The sequence below is a fragment of the Anastrepha obliqua genome, chromosome 5, assembly GCF_027943255.1.
Source record: "Anastrepha obliqua isolate idAnaObli1 chromosome 5, idAnaObli1_1.0, whole genome shotgun sequence".
NCBI lineage: Eukaryota > Metazoa > Arthropoda > Insecta > Diptera > Tephritidae > Anastrepha > Anastrepha obliqua.
In genome coordinates, this window is record NC_072896.1 from 84,014,068 (window position 1) to 84,034,569 (window position 20,502).

The following is a 20,502-nucleotide window of genomic DNA, read 5'->3' on the forward strand; positions in this document are numbered from 1 at the left end:
TCCAAGAAGATAAAATGTAACTTTTTAAAGAAATTTTTGCCAAAATATAATTAAAAGAAGTTTCTTCTCAAAATTGACAACCAAAATAAAGGGTCTTTTAAAAGACGCGCCTAGATGATAAAACAAAAATTAAATACATATTTTTATAATTTTAGAAATTTTTTTTTTTTGAGAATAAAAAACACTTTATATGAAGTTTTTTTTAATAAAATATACTAAAAAAATTAAAAAAATATACTAAAAAAACATAATAATTTTTTCCCCTAAGAAAACATGTATTTAAAAAAATATGTTTTGGTAAAATATTCTTTTAAAAAAATGTCTTTCCGAAAAAATAAAACATATAATTTTTTCCCAAGAAGATAAAATATACTCTTTTAAGAAAAATTTGGTAAAACATTAATAAAAAAGTCTCTTCCTAAAATTGTCAACTACAATAAAGGGTATCTCAAAAGCTGTTGCTTTAAAATAAAATTGAATATACCTATACTTTTAAAATTTTATGTTTAATTTTTTGGAATAAAAACACTTCGTATGAAGTTTATTTTTAAATGAAACATACTAACAATATTTTAGTTTTTAAATTTCCTCAAGAAAAAATAAAAAAAATTGTTGGAAGAAACATTTTGGAAAAAAAGTTATTTGTTGAGAGTTTTTAGAGAGATTTCGTTTTAGAAAACTTTAAAAAGTTTGAAATTTTTGAATTAATATTAATTAATTTAATAAAATTTTTTATTAGTTTTTTACTAGTTTTTTCCGATTTTTAGAAAACAAACTTGTTTGTCCAATTTTGTGTGAAATTCTCTATATGCTCGTAAATGGAAATAAGAGTTTCTAGTCAACATCTTCACGACATAGTGCAATGTTTTCATTGGACCGAGCTGCACGAGTGTGTTCGGACAGTTCTCTTTTTCTGCGTTTGGGCTTATCCTATTGCCTAAAATGTCTTCAATTTCCTTTTTTTGTGGGATCACTGTACAGCGAGCAGATGCGCGAAAAGGTGACTAAGAAATTCATGTCAGTTCCGACCCGTTTCTCAGGAACTTTTTTAATAGACACAAATAAAAAAAAACAAATTTTTAATAGACAAAAATTAAAAAAAAAAACAAATTTTCAATAGACAAAAATTAAAAAAAAAAAATTTTTTTTTAATAGACAAAAATTAAAAACGGTGACTTAAAAATTCATGTCAGTTCCGAGCCGTTTCCCAGAAACTTTTAATAGACCAAAATTAAAAAAAAAATTTTTTGAATAGACAAAAATTAAAAAATGTGACTTAAAAATGCACGTCAGTTCCGAGCCGTTTCTTAGGAACTTTTTTAATAGATACAGAAACTTTTAATAGACCAAAATTAAAAAAAAAATTTTTTGAATAGACAAAAATTAAAAAATGTGACTTAAAAATGCACGTCAGTTCCGAGCCGTTTCTTAGGAACTTTTTTAATAGATACAAATTACAAAAAAAAAAATTTTAACAGACAAAAATTAAAAAAAAAAAATTTTGAATAGACAAAAATTAAAAAAGGTGACTTAAAAATTCAAGTCAGTTCCGAGCTGTTTCCCAGAAACTTTTTTAATAGACAAAAATTAAAAAAAAAAATAATTTTCAATAGACCAAAATTAAAAAAAAATTTTTTTCAATAGACAAAAATTAATAGATACATATTTAAAAAAAATGTTTTAATAAACTGCTACATACTATATGGTACATACACAAAGATATGCAAATATTGAAAACGAAATGAAAACAATGAAATTTGAAAAATCAACAAACTTTATGCATCAACTGAAACGACATATTTTGCTGTGGCGAACCAAACATGGCATGTGGTGTTTTTCCCCTCTTTGAATTAATCACCAGAAATACCTAGCAATAAATAATCTCTGATATTTATTTTATTTATACTAAACAAATATTCTAATGTTGGCAAAGCTGTCATTCAAAACCTTTCACCATTCACCTTCAAAAGTGTGCATCGATAAACGTTGATAAGATAAAAGGTTTAGAAAGAATATCAGCAGGTTAACACGCCATCAGACGCAGCAAAGAAAATTTGCTTAGCAAGTCGGTTATAATGAGAAATTTCGGAAAGCAATTGCTGGAGCAGTCGACTATGAATGTAAACTACACTTTTACATCCAAAAATATACTTTTTTTGTTTTACCTTTTTGCTGCTCACACTGCGATCGCTAACACTTTTCAGCGCTACTTTTTGCAAAAGTTCGATCGGAGATTTTACGATTCCTCATTTGTTACCAAAGGCATTTATTTTCCTCTTAAAATAAAAGCGGGTATAATACAAAAGATAGAAGGAAAGTCAGTTTAGGTGGAAAACTATTTAGAGCATGGCTTAGGAGCTTTGGGCGTAGAAAATTGCGAATATTGTAAAAAGATGAATTGACTTAATTATGTGAACACAAGAGTATGTATGTGCGGTGATTTTTATTCCCCAAACTATTTAGTGGCTTTACATTTTTTCTTTTATCAATTACATTGCTAATCACCGATAAGACAACAAGATTTATATGGTGTAATTTTTTTATATATTTTCCATAACTATGCGTCATGAAAAATGTGGTTAAGGGCGAGCAATTTTTGACTAAAAATTTACAAACACAATCAAAAAAAGAGACATATTTTAAAGAACGGAAGTTCATTAAAATATTTCACCATAAAATTTGCATATTTTTAATGCCTACTCCTACACCTGCACATCTGTTCTTCTAACTATTGGAATGTGTCGCGTGTTCGTTAATTAAAAAAATGAATAAAGGCAATCATGAATAGTCGAAAATACAAGCATTTAGTAGCAGATACGAAACAAAAGAAAACATTTAGAAACACTAAACAAATGCAAGCCCTATCTGGCAATAAATAGAGGCAGACGAACACTTTTAAAAACTATGCGAATAGCGAATAAAAAAAATACAAAAAACAAAAACCAAATCAAAACAGACCGCAACCACTTAGAGCCATTCACGATGCGGAAGCACAATGCGTTGGATTCCGATATCAAGTAGCCAATATTTAATTTGACTTGGCAAATTGGAATGCTAAGCAGCTAAGTAAACATAAAAAATGAAGACAAAAACAAAAGAAAAAACGCGCTGAGATTGAAGAGACTGTGTGCACACACAGGGTGAATATGGCAATAATTGTTGCTTCGAACGCCAAACAGAAACAAACAAAAACAACAACAAAAAAAGTACACTTGCTGAGTTTCGAAGCCAAAGGTATCGTGAAGCGATTGCGGCGCCAAACCGACAAATTATTTATGCGATTGTTGGTAGCGGCGCAGACAAGTAAAAATTGCAAAGCCGGTGCTCTTTTGTTTTGGGTGCGAAATTCGCCTGCCGGTAGTGTTGGTAGGAAGGAATTTCCTTTCCAATCAAATGTGCGCAAGTTGCGGGCGTGTGCGGATATAAATTTTGCATATGTACGTATATGTATGTGTGCATGTGTATTTGGTTAACCTTTCGCTCGCGAAATGGCGAGTGCCGCTGGCAGTTTGCAACATGCCGATGATCGATTACTATGCGCTGGGTTGAAGTGATGGCGAATAGTGATGGCAGGTAATATGCGCAAAAATTTGACAGATTTTTTGGTGTGGTCATAAGTGACAGTTAGGAATTTTATATGCAAATAAATTATTAAATAACTTGTGTAATAATTTTTTTTATTTATTTATTTGCGTCTATGAGCGGATATGGTACGGACATTTGAACTTATAGAGATACGTTCAAAGTAAATTAACGAGATGCTCAATTGACATTTGAGATGAGATCATTATTAGATTGAATTTCAATACAATTTAAGTTTTTAAATATATTTATTTTTTTTAATTTTATTTCGTCGAGGCAAACATAATTAGCATATTTCCAATAAATTCAAATAAGAATTTTCTGCAAAACCTATTTAATTTAGTTTTTCGTGTTTAAATTTTGTTTATTAAATTTTTTAAAGTATAGTTGAGTCTATAACAACAACCATGTAACTCAAAACTCCAAACTTTGCACAAAATTTACAAAAAATTTACAAAAAATTTGTATTAAAAAAAAAATTTATTCAAATTGATAAAAGTTTATTGAATAAAAAAAATTTATTAAATTAAAAAAAATTTAATAAATTAAAAAAAAATTATTAAGTTTGAAAAAATTTATTAAATTAAAAAAAAATTATTAAATTTAAAAAAATGTATTAAGTTTTAAAAAATTAATTAAATTAAAAAAAATTTCATAAAACTGTTAAATTATAGAAAACTTAAAGGTATGTAGTCTTATAGTAGCAATTTTAGTATAATAAAGTTTAAATCTGAAGTTGCTCAAAAAACACATTGTTTTTATTTTTTTTTAATACAATATTGAGATTTTTCTTTCATATAAACCAAGCCCGGAAGTCTTTTGTATGGATGAAAATGTTCAACACCTCAGCGAAAAAAATTGTCTAAAATCAGCGAAATATTTGAGCAACTTAAAATTCGCACATTGTACTATAAAAATGCATACTTAAAATTTTTGTAAAAATTCTGAAAAAAAGTTGGAAATTTTGGTGAATATTTTTTTAATTTATCAATTTTTTTTTATTATGCTGTTGATTTTTCTCCAAAAAAATGTCACTAATAGTGAGAGGGCTATAAAACTGCATACTCAGAAAAATTCTGAAAAAAAGTTGGAAATTTTTAAGAATTTTTTTTAATTTGTAAAATTTTTAAGAATTTCGTACTAAGTATGGAGCTTCGAATTATATAGTTTTTGCTGTAGAATGCACTGTACTTTTATATAAAAAAATATTTAATACATAAAGAAATAGTTAAAACCTCACTGGTGTATGCATTAAACTTGCAAATTTCGTACTGACCACATTTATAATTGCCAACCTGTGATTTCTAAAAAAATCGATTAATATTGCATTTTGAAGGTTTTTTTTATACTATTAATTGCAACAAAAAAAATGCAAAATTCGTATATCAGCAATAATTTTTGTAGTAAAACCTCTCAGAAGAGTTGTGAAATTTTTTTGTATCATAAACCAGTACCGCACATAGCGCCTGAAGTTGTAAAATTTTTTATTTTGATTTTATACACATTATATTCACTCTTGCTCTATTCCTTCAATGCTCCATGCAAACCTTCCTGTGCCCGAAACAGTCCTGTGAGCTTCTCCAAGACCCGCTAATCCCTTCAGTCTCCAGCTTCGACTGACTTGGCACTCAACTCTTCTTCTCTTTATTTCGATTTTTAGTTTAGGAAACAGACAGAGGTTGCAAGGCGACAGATTCGGTGAATGAGGTGGTTGATGGTTTAACTGTGACTAAGCTGCATTTGACTAAAAATCGCTTGGCAGACAATGCGATTAATATCTTGCTCTATTATAAGACTAAACACTTTCCCGACGAAAAATAAAAAACAGAACAACTTAAATGTGAACTATCTTTTGATTACTGAATAAACTCACAAGTTAAGCGGTAGATAAAATTCCTAACTGAAAAGTTGTACTGGGACTACTGTTCACCGATATAAACAGGCTTAGGTTACTGAAGCACTTGGTCGATCAAACTCCGATACCGAATTTCTACTGGGAGGATACCGAAGAGAATATTCTAGTCTTACGTTCAAAGCAGACTTTTGCATCATAGGCATATATATTAGAAGGCATCGTCTAAGCTCTCTAAGTATTGAAAAACGTACAACCCTCTTAGTACTTCACAACCTACCAACAGGCCTTGAACTACATTCACGGAAAGCCAAGTGAGAATCCTAAAGCTCCTAAATACTCACACAAACTCGGGCGGCTGCCGTAGCCGAGTGAGTATTTGCGTGATATAACAGCAGGGTTCAATAGCGCCGTTCCGGCTCTACATTACCGGAACTACTAGGATTTAAAACCGGTCATGGACTGTCACTCCAGAAGCGTTCTGCTAGAAACGCAACCATCCACTACGGATATTAAGCAGCAAAAAATGTTTCCTTATAATCAAAAGATGTTTAGGAAACTCTCCCTAAGGATAAACTGAGACTGCTCACGGACATTCTCACAGATCATTGCAGATTGTGCAGTTAACTGCACAGGCTTGGGATATGGTTAACTGTCGCTTGTCTATACTGCAAACACCAATCCACAGAGACCCCAATATATCTTCTCCTTGGATGTGACGCTATAGCGCGGCGTCCAGATGCAGCTAGAAAGACACATACGCTTAGTCAAACCCAGCTCTATCTTAAGTTTAATAAGGGAACTGGGTTTGGATGAGGTACTGTAATGAATAGAGGGCACAAAAAAACATGAGGTCGAAACCTCAAATTTTATTCTATTCTATTCTAAGCTTTCACATCATACTCAGACATACTCAGCATTGGACTTTTGATCCCCACTAAGGATTACCATAATGAGCTTTTGACTTAAATTTGCTGTGCAATGCTTAAAATCTAAGTTACCCATACATACACACTAAACATAAGTATATGTATGTATGTGTGTAAATATTGGACTTAGAAAGAAATAATTTGAACTCAACTAAGCGGCTAACTATTTACTATTCATTACAAAAGATAAAAAAAAATAAAAGAATATAAAAAATTAAAAAAAATTAATATAAAAAATTTAAATTAAATAAAAAAATTAAACAAAATAAAAAAAAAGTAATATAGAAGAAAAAAATAAAATAAAACAAAAAATAAAAGATATATAAAAAAAATAAAAAAATGTATAAAAAAACAAAAATGCTAGACTTGCCATTGAAAACTTTGAATTAAATAAAAATTTACTTACGCTATAAAATAGTGCTTTTAAGCTTCAGCCTTTCATTGAGGCATAAAACCGTTTTAATTATTTAATTTCAAGCCATAGCTGCAATAACACATTGTTAATTTAAAAGCTTACCAGCTGTTAAAGAGGCCTTCAAAATTTGCAGTAATAGCTTAAACGCATTTTACAAAAAATTTCAGTGTTAATAACTTTGTAAACTTAAAAAAAAGTGGTTCAAACCATAAAGAAAAATGTAGCGAGAAATCAAGGTTGTTCTGCATAAAGTAAAAATAAAACAAAAAAAAACATTACCGCGTTGCGCCAAAAATTACCAATACGGCACGGTTCTAAGCTGCCGATTGCAGAAATAAAGGCAATCAGCAGCGGTGCGCGTAAATCGGCGTCTGTGCTTGAAGTGCATAATCGGTTGTTAGATGCCCGCTGGCGCACTACATGCGCACTTACAGAGAATTTTCTTGCCTCATTCAGCCGCTCACTGATTTTGGTGTGCACCTACAATTTGGCACGCCGCAGCACCGCAACACCGTCAGTTTACGTGCTCAACTGGAAAATCTACAAACGAAGCACATTGGCTACGTCAAGGCCGCTAAATTTTTGCTATTATTGTTGAAATTCATATATGTCTGTGCATATATGTACATACATATGCGTATATCACCCTCTATTCCCATTAAACCCTAACTTTTTTATAAAAACGACTTGTTTTTGATGATTTTTTTTTATTTTTTACTAATCAAAATATTCGTCTGCTACTTTGAAAACAATTTCGCATGATTTTCTTTTCAGAAATATTATTTAGGATGGTGGTTATAGCGGATTTTATTCGATTCATGACCTTTTGCTTTCATCGCCACATGAAGTTTTGGAATACATAATAGTCACAGGGTGCCACAAATCAGTAAAATGCCTTGAATTATGTAAAAAAAATAATTTGCCTTTTCAACAGGAATTTATTCACAGCTCTTGATTGATAGATGCCTCGGTGCATTCTCGTCGTTTGTCAGCTGGCATGCCACAAATCTTGGACAAATTTAATCATCCAGTGTGGTTTGGAATAACTTTTTTACTAAATAAAAGAAATGGTTTTGAGTGATGCGTCACAAAATTAATCATCCAGTGTGGTTTGGAATAACTTTTTTACTAAATACAAGAAATGGTTTTGAGTGATGGAAATTTGTATTTTGACCTTTACGCGCTCCACTGCTTGTCTGTTTGTATACTGCAGCTGTCTTGCTCATGAGTGTCAAATATGATTGACTTGCGACGCCATTTGCAAAAATTATTAATCTTCCGATTGGGTGATCAATTTTGCGCCACCTTACTCTTACTTATTTTTTTAATTTTTTTATTTTTTTTTTTATTTTTTTTATTTTGTTTTTTTATTTGAGATGCAAAAATTATATAAATCTTCCGATAGGGTGATTCCTTTGCGCCATCTTACTTTTACTTATTTATTTTATATGTTTCTTTATAATTTTTCTTTAATTTATTTTTTTTATTTATTCATTTTTTTTATTGATTTTATTCTTTTTATTTATTTATTTTTTTTTATTTATTTACTTTTTATTATTTTTTGTTTTTGTTTTTTTATTTATTTATTTTATATTTTTTCTTATTGATTTATTTTTCATTTACTTATTTTATATGTGTTTTTATTTAAGATGCAAAAATTATAAATCTTCCGATAGGGTAAGTAATTTTGCGTCACCTTACTTTTAATTATTTATTTTATATTTTATTTATTTATTTTATATTTTCTTTTATTTTTATTTATTTTTTTTTAATTTTTCCTTTTTTCAAATTTTTTGTATTTTTTATTCATTCATTTTTTTGTATTTTTGTTTTTTGCATTTATTTTTTTTAATTAATTAATTTAATAATGTTTTTTACATATTTTTTCTTTATTTAATTTTTTTATTTTTTTTATTTTTTATATTACATATTTTTATTATATATTAAATTTTATTATATATGTGTTTTATAAAAAGTTCGGTTTTTTTGGAATAGACGATGTATGTAAGAGCAAATACATTTCTTGTTGGTTTTTGCAACTTTGTGTTTTCCATACATATTTATATTATTGTTGTAATTTTCAAGTTTCTATTTCGAAATGCGTTTATGATGCACGCAGCAATTTTCATACAGCCACGCCGCCAAGCTGAAGACTCAAAACGCGAAGCACGAGTATCTGTTTGTTTTTTGGTAATTTTTTTTGTTGTGCTTTTTGGTATTTTTTTTTTTCATTTTATTTGAAGTAAGTAATTGCAAAGATCTTACAACCATTTGAAAGAAAAAAGGTGGGCTTAAGCAACACTTTGTCGTTTTGCATTTACTTGGATTTTTGTGGCATAAATCTTCAAATGTTTAGCACAGATAATGCACAACTGGCTGTGTTGGCTTGAATGCTAAACGAAACTTGTGTTGACGGCAAATAATGTCAAAAGTAGTTTAGTATTTTTGGCGATAGATATTTGATGTTAAATGTATGTTTTGTTGTTGCCCGAAATCTAAGTCATGGTCATATATTCTGTTAATTAAATTTGTAGTTAGTGAGTGAGGTTGTAAAAAATGTGCTGGCTGTCGTAATAGCATAGAATTACGCTAATTAATGGTTGGGTAATTGGGTGAATATACGCAAGCTCCGAGCTTTGCTCCGACAACAGTCGGTTCTATGTTATCGAAACGACCCGGATTTTTGTTCGCCAGGTGAATACCCTCCTGGGGAATATATTATCGAAAATGAAGGAGAATTTTAAACTTGCACTTTATAATACCCAATTTTTTAATTTTGATTTTTTATTTTTTTTTATTTTGATTTTGACTTTTTTTAATTTTGATTTTTGATAATTTTTTTTTTAATTTTGTTTTTTGATTTTTTTTGTAATTTTAATTTTTGATTTTTTTTTAATTCTGCGCTTTAGAGAAATTTTGAGAAAAATCTCTTTTTTAGAAAAAAAAATAAATAAAAAAAGATTTTAATAAAAATAATTGTAATAAATAAAATTGTACAAAAGAACTATCTTTTTTAGAAAAAATAAAAAAGGTTTTAATAAAAATAATTGTAATAAATAAAATTTAATTAACAACTTTCTAATAAAATAAAATTTCATAGAAAAAAAATTTATTAAAAAAAGAGGTTTAATAAAAGAAAATTTTAATAAAAAAAAATTATTAAAAAAGAACAAAAAATGTTAAATAAAAAAGAAAAGTATATAAATACATATATAAAAAATTGCATTGCACGTCTCCTTAGATATGTTTGTATCTATGCAACCTTTTTTTGTTAACAGAATTGCTAGCGAAAATCCATTTATTTATCAAAAATAATTGTAAAAATTTTAAGAAAAAACAAAAATAAAAAAACAAATTAATAAACAAAAAAAAATTAATTTATAGCAAATAAGTTAAGAAAATAAAAAAAAAAAAAACAAATTAATAAACAAAAAAAATTAATTTATAGCAAATAAGTTTTAATAGAAAAAATTTTAATAAAAAAAATTTTATAAAGAGAAACTTTTAATAAAAAAAATAATTTTTATAAAAAAAAATTTAATAAAAAAAATAATTTTTATAAAAAAAAATTTAATAAAAAAAATAATTTTTATAAAAAAAAATTTAATAAAAAAAAACTTTTAATAAAAAAACTTATACAAAAACAAAGAGAACGTTTTACAAAAAATCGCGATACACGTCTCTATAAATATGTTTGTATCTATGCACCTGTTTGTTTGTTAAGAGAATTGCTAGCGAAAATCCACATTCCAAACAAAATTAATTTGTTGTAATTTACATAAGTGCCGAGTTTATAAATTTTGTAGGTTTAACGCAAACTGACGCCAAGATTAATGATTGAGTCTGCATAATAAGAACTGTTATGTCTCTTTTCTTAACTTGACCTAAAGGCGTTGCTAAACTTGTTGGTAATATTACAGTTTTTTGGAATACCTCTTTTAATGCTTTTGCTGTTGTTTTTTCTTTGTTTTTTGTTTAAACAGGTTTTAATTCGATGTAAAAATGCAGAATGCTGACTAAATTGAAGAGTGAAGAATTTCAAGAATTTACAAGATAATGAATTAATATATCATAATTTTTTTGGTAAAAGCGGGTAAGACAGAAGTGTAGCAAAAATTATAAAATGTATGCTCGAAGTTACTTTTGTTATCATATAACTCAGGCAAGTAAATTTATGGGTATTAGAACTAAAAAGTGAAAATTATTGAAGTGAAGTATTCAATAGTCAATCAAAAATTTGTTTGCGTAGATTACTTAGTTCATGGAGCGCTTAGCTAGAGCGTAAAATTCTCTATATATTCGTCCTGTTTCCTTTTTTCAGAAAAAATCACTCATAAAACGAATATCGTGAGAAAAAAATATTGAGTAAACCAACACGAATTTGGTACAAATCTTTTTTTTTTTCAACTCAATCAAGTCAAAATCAGCATGCTCTCCTCCACACTTGCCATTTCGGTTCCCCTTCAGAAACGCCAAAAGAGCGTCTATCTGCTCTACGCTATCTCAAAATCAGATTTATATCCGGCCAAGGACTGCCACCCCAGCAGCACTCCCCTTACATGTATGGGGAATGAGTATACCGATACATCACCGTGGGTTATTCATTTGCCAAATGTAGCCAATGAGCTTAAAAATAGACACACGCAAAATTTATCGCTCAACAAGTCACATCAGAAGCAATAAAGCCAAGCCAAAAATACTTATGATTTGCTTTATTATTTTTAAATGAATCTTCTTGAATAATTCTAGGCTAAAGGGCAATTTATACTTTTGAAAGCATTCAGGGTATTTACTTATTCCGGTCTCACTCACCTCATGTCATTCCTGACACTTTAATTAAAGCAGTCTTTCTCAGTATTTTCCATCACATGTACATATATACTTGCACATACATACATTTGTATAGATATACGCTTCTAATTCCGATTAAATGCTGGCAAATGGCAAGTATCGCTTACTTCCAAAGCATTTCATGCAAGGAATTATTAATCTATCGCAATTCATTATATTCCAAAACACTTAATTGACGCATTACAACATTTATTTATATCGCTTCGTAATTATTTCTGTAAAAAGAAAAAAAAAACTGAGTACAAAGTCGAAAGTGCAAGATTCTGCGTTCCAATAAAATTAAACAACAAAAATAGAAACGGATTTTAAGTGCAATGTGATTGGCGTAAACACTTCGACAAAAGTACGTGTATAGGTTTAAATAGATATCATAAAGATTCATACTATATACATACATACATATATCAATCGAAAACCTTATCAGAGGTTCAATCAAGGTGGTTCTCTAAGATTGGCACAAGCAATCGTAAGCAATCGGTGCTTATTATATTTCTATAAACGTCCCAATAATGGCGCTTGCTACTCCTTAATCATACTCATCAGCATTTCCCCCGCTTTGGAGAACAAATTCATTCATTGAGTACATAGCATTCATTTGGAGCTTATTTTTAATTATAATTATAAAGAGTAGATAATAAAAATAATAAATCATTTTTGTGACTTATAAGTCATACAAAATAAGTCACTTTTGTCTACTCTTTTAGCTTTTCAATTAACACCTGAACTGGGAGCACTCAACTGCAACACTTGCAGCGGAGAAATGCTAGCCGCATTTCACGAGTTCAGGGGCATGAGTAAGTAGGTACATACATATATGTGTGTGCGTGTATATATATGAACAAAAGCATTCAATGGACTCTTGCTGCTATAATGTGTTCGTTTAGTTAAAAAAATGCAATTATGTTAAGGTGTGGCATTCGCACAAAGGAGGCTCCAATATGAATGTATTAAGTAAGGGGAGACATAAATGAAGGAAATATGAGCTGGATAATATTGCAACAAAGCTGCTTACAAAACTTAGCAATACTGAATATCTTTATATGCACATATGTATGTATATTTTTTCTTCGTATCCCTTAAAAAATGCGGTAACATTTTTTGTATAACCTTAAAATTTCGATATAAAATTACCGATATATGCATACAATCAAGCCATATAAGTACCCCAATTGGCTCGTATATTCTTCGTTAGCTTCTCTTCCAGTTCTCTGCATAATATTTTGAAGGCACGAAGCTTGACATAATAGCAAAAGCAATAATGATTTGTGCGAAACTTAAAGCTGTTGTTAGCAAAGGTTAAAATCATAAAACGAAGTTCGAAAAAAAACAAGTCTGTTTTTCATTTGCTCACCCTCATTAATTAGGTTTCTAATGCGGAAATTTCAAATTATCAGCTCTTTGTTGACCCCACTGACATGTGCTTTATTATCAACTCTTTAGATTACTTGTAATATTTTGCATAAGGCACAATACAAATGTGTTATATGGTTAATAATGACATAAAAGTAGTTATTATACTATTTTTACAGACGCACAAACGTATTTGATTGCAAATCACAATTTACAGCGAGTAATGCGCATGCAATCTTGAGGTTAAATTGCAACAGTATATAATATAAATTGAAAAAAAAAGAAAAAAAAAATGGAACGGAATACACATTTTGCAAAAAGTATTAAATAAACCTCTAATTAGAAATAAAAAATAAAAATAATAATTCACGTCTGGCTTACATTTGCAGAGTTGTTGTATATCAGGAAGGTTGTTTAGAGGTTGAGCTGGCTCATGAAACTTCTTGATGCACAAACAGCTATACATACATACGTAAGTGCGCAAATGTTATCAATTTTTCACACCAAGCGCTTAAAAATAAGTTTTTATTAGTTTGCAATAGTTTCAGTTCCAGTTTTAATTAATTGGGGAGTACCATCACGTGCTTTTGAGTTATGAGGAACTCATACTTTATTTAATTGTGTTCAGTTAAAGGAGGTTACATATACCATTGAGGAGAGGAGTAGAAGGGGAACGGATCTCGGACTAAGAGACTGATTAAACGGAGAGCGGTAATTACATAAATCCCCACCTACGCATGATTGCAATTCATACGGGCTGCCAGTCGGGGCTTAGGGGTATATGCACCAATCGTACTATTAGTATCATACAATTTGTCAGAGTGGAGCGGATTAAGGCGGATGAGTGAGACATTATCATTTAACAATTTAAAAAGGAGCTCGATCGCCTAAATGGCTGAAGCTGTCACACCTAGGGGGCTTTTAGTTCCTACGAAGTTGGCTTAGCTCATGGTGAAAAGATTTTTTAAGGTGTACTCCCTAGCAGACCGTTTTCGGCTTGACAGATATTCCACTTCATTCGTTTTATGTTTCACAAAATTTAGCTTTAGCTTAGTGAAACAAAAACGAATGACGTAGAATTTTTTCACCACACCGAACGAGAAAACCTGGTGGTGATCGTTTCCACTACAGTCGATTCTACGTTACCGAAACGACCCGGATTTATATCCGGCCAAGGACTGTCACTCCAGCAGCTTTCCCCGTATGTAAATATGGGGAATGTTTATGCTACTACAACAACAACAGCAAACCTGATATCTATCTATCTATCCTTGGGCTTTGCTGGGAATCTCAATTGCGTATTTGTTTTTCTTGAACTGAGTCGGAACTACACAAATTACTTGCCGCACTCTCTTCGATTCTTCACACATTTGAGCATTGGAGATGTGAGAAAATGAGCCATTACAAATTGTTTTCCAAAATATTTTTAATATTGTAGAGGCTTTAGAAATATGACTAGAATTCGTATCGGCCCCAAGACTCTGGGTCCAATTGAAGCAGTTTTTCACCATTAATTGGCATGGGTTTAGCGGTATTCATATTCATTCTACTCGCCCTTCGGCAGCCAATAAACAATCCCCGAGTGTATTTCTGCCGTGAATGAGTGTATTCCCTATTCGTGGAACAACATCAAGAAGCACACCACAAATAGTGGAGAAGCTCCGTTAAACACTTAAAAAGAGGATGTAGGTATTAAATTTATAGCGGTATTCAACATTTCTCCCTTCAGAAAATTATGCGGAACAACTATTCAGCGAAAGTTTGCGTTATTAAATAGAAAAAATAAGCTTGCTTGCACCTGAAATCAAAATCTTTCAATTATTAGGCGACTCAGCTACAAAAGCTAGAATATCAATGGATCAGAGCTTTGATAACTTTTCGAATCAACGACTTCCCCGTACTTTGCCGCTTTTTAACTGAGAGCTTTACTATGTTGTCTTCATAAAATCTATATAAAGGGTGGTTAAATTTCAAGGGCCGTTGTTGAATGTGAACCACACCTAAACGTCAACGACACCGTTGGACTTCTTTCTTTTGGGTTATTTGAAAGAAAAGGTGTACATCGATAAGCCAGCAACAATTCAAGAGCTAAGGGATGAGATAATTCGGCACATTAACGGCATATAACTTCAATTATGCCTCAGCGTCGTCGAAAATTTGGACCATCGGATGGAGGTGTGCCGCCGAGGCCGCGGCGGCCATTTGGCCGATATTTTGTTCCATACGTAATTGAGCCATATTATCATAATAAAGAGAAATGACAATAATTTCCTAAAAAAATTGTATTTTATTCAAAATCAACACCGGCCCTTGAAACTTAACCACACTTTACAAAACAAGGTTTAGAAGTTGGAATGAGTATTTCGGCTAACAGGGTTGGTGGTTGCCTTTGAAAGCTTAAACTATGCGAGCAGCGTCTGGTCGTATATTTGCATAAAGCCATCAATGAAAATAGATTTTGCTTTCAACAAAAAAAAAAAAAAAATTCAGCAAAATATAAAAAAGTATAAAAAAAATAAATTATTAAATAATAATAAAAAACATAAAAATATCAGAAAAAAATTTAAAAAAAGTACAGAAAAAAAGAAAATATAAAAAAAAGAAAAATAAAATAAAATAGATAAATAAAACAATAAGAAATTAAAAAAAAAAATTATTTAAAAATGAAAAAAAAAATTAAAATAAAAAAAGAAAATATAAAAAAGTATACAACCAATTAAAAACAATATTAAAAAAATATCAAAAAAAAAAATTTAAAGCTTTAAAAATGTATACAAACAATTAAGAAAAAATATTTAAAAAATAGCAACACATATAAAAAAGGATCCAAAAAATTTAAAGCTTTGTTCAAATATTTTATTGCAGAAAAATATTTAAAGCGTGCCTTTTCAGGCAAAGAAGGGGAAACCATCATACTATTAATTTTTTTGGAGACATTTGAGAAATCAAAAGAGCAATTCACAATTACATGCGAATGACCTGCCATCACGTCATTAGATGTTGTCAAATATAAATATACACGTATGTTTGTTGTTTTCCTATGATAATTTGCACACTCAAGACTGCCTAATTGTTTCCACCTAATTTTGAACTGCCCTAACATTTTTCAGGATAAATAATAGGTCTATGAATAAGTTCGTGCGGGTTTTTTTCGAAATTTGAATTTCGGATCATTCCCATGGCTTTTAAACGTTTGGAAATGGTTGATTGATCAACTCCCAAAGTTTTTGCAACCTCTTCTTGCGTTTGAGCCGGATCTTGATCGAGCAATTCCTCCAATTCGGTATCCATGAACTTTGGCGGCGCACCCTCGCGTTCTTCGTCTTCCAAGCCAAAATCACCACTTTTAAAGCGTGCAAACCACTTCTGGCACGTTCGCTCAGCTAGAGCATGCTCACCATAAACTTCCACCAAGATACGATGACTTTCGGCTGCTTTTTTCTTCATATTAAAATAATGAAGAAGAATTCCCCGCAAAAACACATTATTTGGCACGAAATTCGACATTTTCAAGTGTGGTAAAAATATTGTTGTTTACGCTTCAAATAAAAAACTTATACTGACGTTTGTGCCTTACGACAGTAGCTCTCCAATGAATGTTTGGAAATGTGGATCGATGGAATAATAATCAAGTTACGCCATCTGTTGTAAAACCGTACGAACTTATCCATAGATCCATTGTTTTGCTTTTTGTTTTCCACACAATAAACATAAGTTTCTCTGCAAAAACTCACTTTCTATTCTGAAAATGTTCTCAGTTATGTATATTTAAATTGAATTCATCAAGAGGCCAATAAGGCAGGCACAAGAGAAACTGTGCGATCAGTAAACGCAGCGGACTGCTAAAAAGTAACAATTTGCGCGTACCCTTCTGTTAGCTGTTTAGCCAAGCTCCCCTCCTGTTTGCGGAGTGCATCTCGAAGTTGTTCCACAAATGGTTTTTATCTATCGTTTCTTTGAAACTTCGCTGTGAAAGTTACTTATGACGCAGAAAGAGTATTTTATTTTGGGTTAATTTAAATCAAATCAATTTTTATTATGAAATCACATATCTCCGAATTTGATGAAACTATACCAAACCTACTAAAATTAAATGTATTTTTATTGTACTAAAATCATAAACTTTCCATTGAAGAAAAAGTGGATTTATGGCAAACAAACTAATGTGAATGAATAATACCTTGTAACGAAGTGTAATACAAAAAAAGAATAAAAATAAATAAACAAAGGAAAAAACCAAACACACGTGGGGATGTTGACAGACAACAACAACAGCAACAGAGCATACGCCAATTAGAATATATAGGGTTTTTCAATAGGTGCGCTTCAACCTTTTTCTGATAGGGAGGGCGAACGACGCAATATTTTTAATTTTTCGCTTGTCATTTGTAAACTTCATTAGTATACATTTCATCATGGAACGCTACACACTTGACCAACGATTGAAAATCGTGCAAATTTTTTATGAAAATAATCGTTCTGTTGCTGCTACTTTAAGAGCATTACGGCCATTTTACGGTCCATTTAACAAGCCGTCCCGTTTTGGGGTTATGTGAAGTCATTGGTCTACAGTAACAAGCCGGCGACGATTTGTGAGCTCAGAGCCAATATTGAACGCGAAATTGCTGGAATTTCGGCCGATTTATGCAAAAGAGTGGTCGAAAATTGGGTTCAACGATTGGACTTCGTAAAACGTGCACGCGGTGGTCATGCAAAAGAAATCGAATTTCATACTTAAATGTATATGTTCAAACTCGATAATAAAAAAAAGTTAGTTAAAAAAGTTAAGCCGTTTGTGTTTTATTCAAAAAAGTTCAAAAGTTGAAGCGCTCTTACTGAAAGACCCTATACATTTATAAGCAAGAATAACCAGTACAAATGAATTGTAATTATTGCACTGGGGAAATATCACTGCTAAAATACTGGGTGCAACTTTAGGCAAGTTGGATTTGTTGCTTTGGGTTTGTTTGAAAGTAAAAAGCTGTTTGCGAATTTCTTCGAAATTGCTCTTCTCATTACCTCAAAATCGTGCAAATGCCCACACTTTTAATTGTTTTTAATGAATTATCAAAGTTGTGCTCTAAATCAAATAAAATAATTTTGCAACTGTCAAAACTTTGAAAATATTCTCCTACTTCCCCAAGCGCCTTCAAAATGTGTAACTCATGTAAATGTAGCTTTAAGCTTAAATAAGTAAATATTTCTGAATTGAAAGGAGAACACAAGGGGTCCTAAAGTGCGACTAAGCAGTTACTATGTGTCAAAATCTTCTTTTCCTCTTCGCCAAAGCACCTTAAAGGATCCCTATGTAACAAGTTTTTGTCTTATGTAGAATTTCTCACATAAACTTTGGATTTTTTCCTCTAAGTTTCAAAATATTTGAACTTATTTGTGCATACTTTATTTCGCTTCATTTGCACTGGCATGCTGAGCATTCTTCGTGAAAAAAGCATTTCTAATACTCATCTAGCTGCTCGACGATGTGTAGTAGTGTGCAATATTTGTTTCTTTGTTCAATCTCTGTGTCAAGTGGTTTAGTACTTACTGCTACGATTGCCTTCCTTTACGCGATATGTAAGATCGTGGAATGCCAAGTCAACCGCAGGTCGTTTGGGCAAATGTTGCAGGGTTTTCGGTTGGGCCGGCACGATTTGTGTCTTCAGAATACCGACTGGAGCAACAGCGGCTGCTACATTGCTGCTGCTTTGTGGACCGCTACCGCCAGCTGGCACAATGACCACTCCGCCATGCCTATTGTCGTGGAGTAGATTTTTAGTGACACTGTCTTGTTCAACCATTTTGATTTTTGTTTTTGATTTATTTAGCCTCGTTCAATGCAAAAATATTATAAAACGATCTGCGAAGGCATTAAAACGCGCAAGAAAAATGTACACATTCAGGTTCTAAGTTTCTAGCACTTGAGGTTTATGTACTTATACACATACAACACACACACGCGCATGCATTTAAGTCGCTTTACTAGTTTTTAATCTTCATACAAGGCGCCTGCTCGCTTGGAGTGATTATTTTTATTTACGTCTTATTTTTTGATCAATCTCTATAGGGTTTCGCTTTTGCAAATAAACAAAAAAAAGCACAATTTCCTATTGAGATTTTTACTTATTTAACAAATTTCACTACTCTGCCATTTTTCTACACTCTATACGTTGCACTTCAATTCCCCTACTACGCGACTCTCCTTTAATAAATAACATCAAATATTGTACCGGCGGCAGTTTCACACCGCTACGCTTTTGCTTGCGCTCTCAATCTGGCAGTCGCAGCAGCAACAACTTATTAGATTTTCTCCTCTAAAGTAAATTAAAAACAAAATGTTCTTTCCACCTTTGCGGTGCGATCGCGACTAATTCGAAAACCAAATTGGACCCAGTACAAAAGGCAACATACAAAGGCAGTCAGTTAGCACGATACGAAAGCAAATGCAACAAATAAAGCAATGACTTGACTTTAATAAAACCACAATACCAAACGAAAAAGCAGAAAAACATAAATGATGAATAAATGAACACAGCTACAAATGCGTCTACACTCGGCTTGCGATGACAGCATGTCGTCTCACAAAAATACCAACAACGTCGTAAATGCCAATAAAATAATAAAAGGAAAATAAAAACGAAAAAAAAAAAAAAACATAAACAGTATTATATTTTTTATGTATTTCTTGCTTTACTTTGCTACGCTCACGAAATTGCAAGTTTTGTACTCTCTCGAAATATGTATATTACACTCGCGCAAACTTTGCTGCTCGCCTTTTCACCGATAGAGTAGTTGAAGGGGTGTTTGCTCAGCACTAAATTTCCGCATGAGTGCCAATGCTGTGCATGTAAGTATTCGTCGATATGTTTTTAAGTGTATTCGTGAGCGTGGCAATTGCTGTCTCTCGCAAGAAATTTTATGCACAATTTTTTATTTGCAAAAAAATTTAATTGAAAAGAGATGTTTGCTTCATCATTTGAATTATAAGCGTTTTTTAATTAAAGGAGAGGAGAGAATCGGTAATGCATCAATAAATCTACCACGTTTTTCACAAACCCAGCATTTCTCGATTTCGCTACAAAAACAATTAAATGAACCTTTACACTGCCTGGCATAATTACGAATCAGATTGGAAGAAATATTTAAAAAACTTAACAAAAAATATTAAAATACATTAATTTGTTATTTCTTTGCTTACAAACAGATTTTCCTGTTGGGATGCTCTGAAAATACGAGTACAACCAACCCATGCTCACAAAGCCAAAAATGTAGCTATAACAAAGAGAACACCATCGGCGTCTAGTATACATTTCCAGCTGTGTATTCTAATTTCTTATTCTTCTATTGCATTGGCAACTCTAACTTGTATATGCTTTTATGTGTACGAGTGCTGTCTGCATTTCGCCTGTTTTTTACACTGTTGCATTTGCCTTTGTTTCCTATTACTTTTCATTTTCATTTTTGTTTTTGCTATTATTTACAGGCATTCAGTTTATTGCTCTCTGCTTGATTGGGAACCTCAAACG

General features: G+C 31.2%; 1 protein-coding gene across 1 annotated transcript in view; it reads right to left on the minus strand.

Moving 5' to 3' along the window:
• Nucleotides 1–20,502, minus strand: part of LOC129248641 (ATP-binding cassette sub-family G member 1) — a 113,810-nt gene that overhangs the window by 34,325 nt on the left and 58,983 nt on the right. The window contains exon 2 of the mRNA XM_054888265.1: nucleotides 18,525–18,730. Coding sequence (XP_054744240.1) covers nucleotides 18,525–18,730 — 206 coding nt within the window. The remainder of the gene's footprint in view (nucleotides 1–18,524; nucleotides 18,731–20,502) is intronic.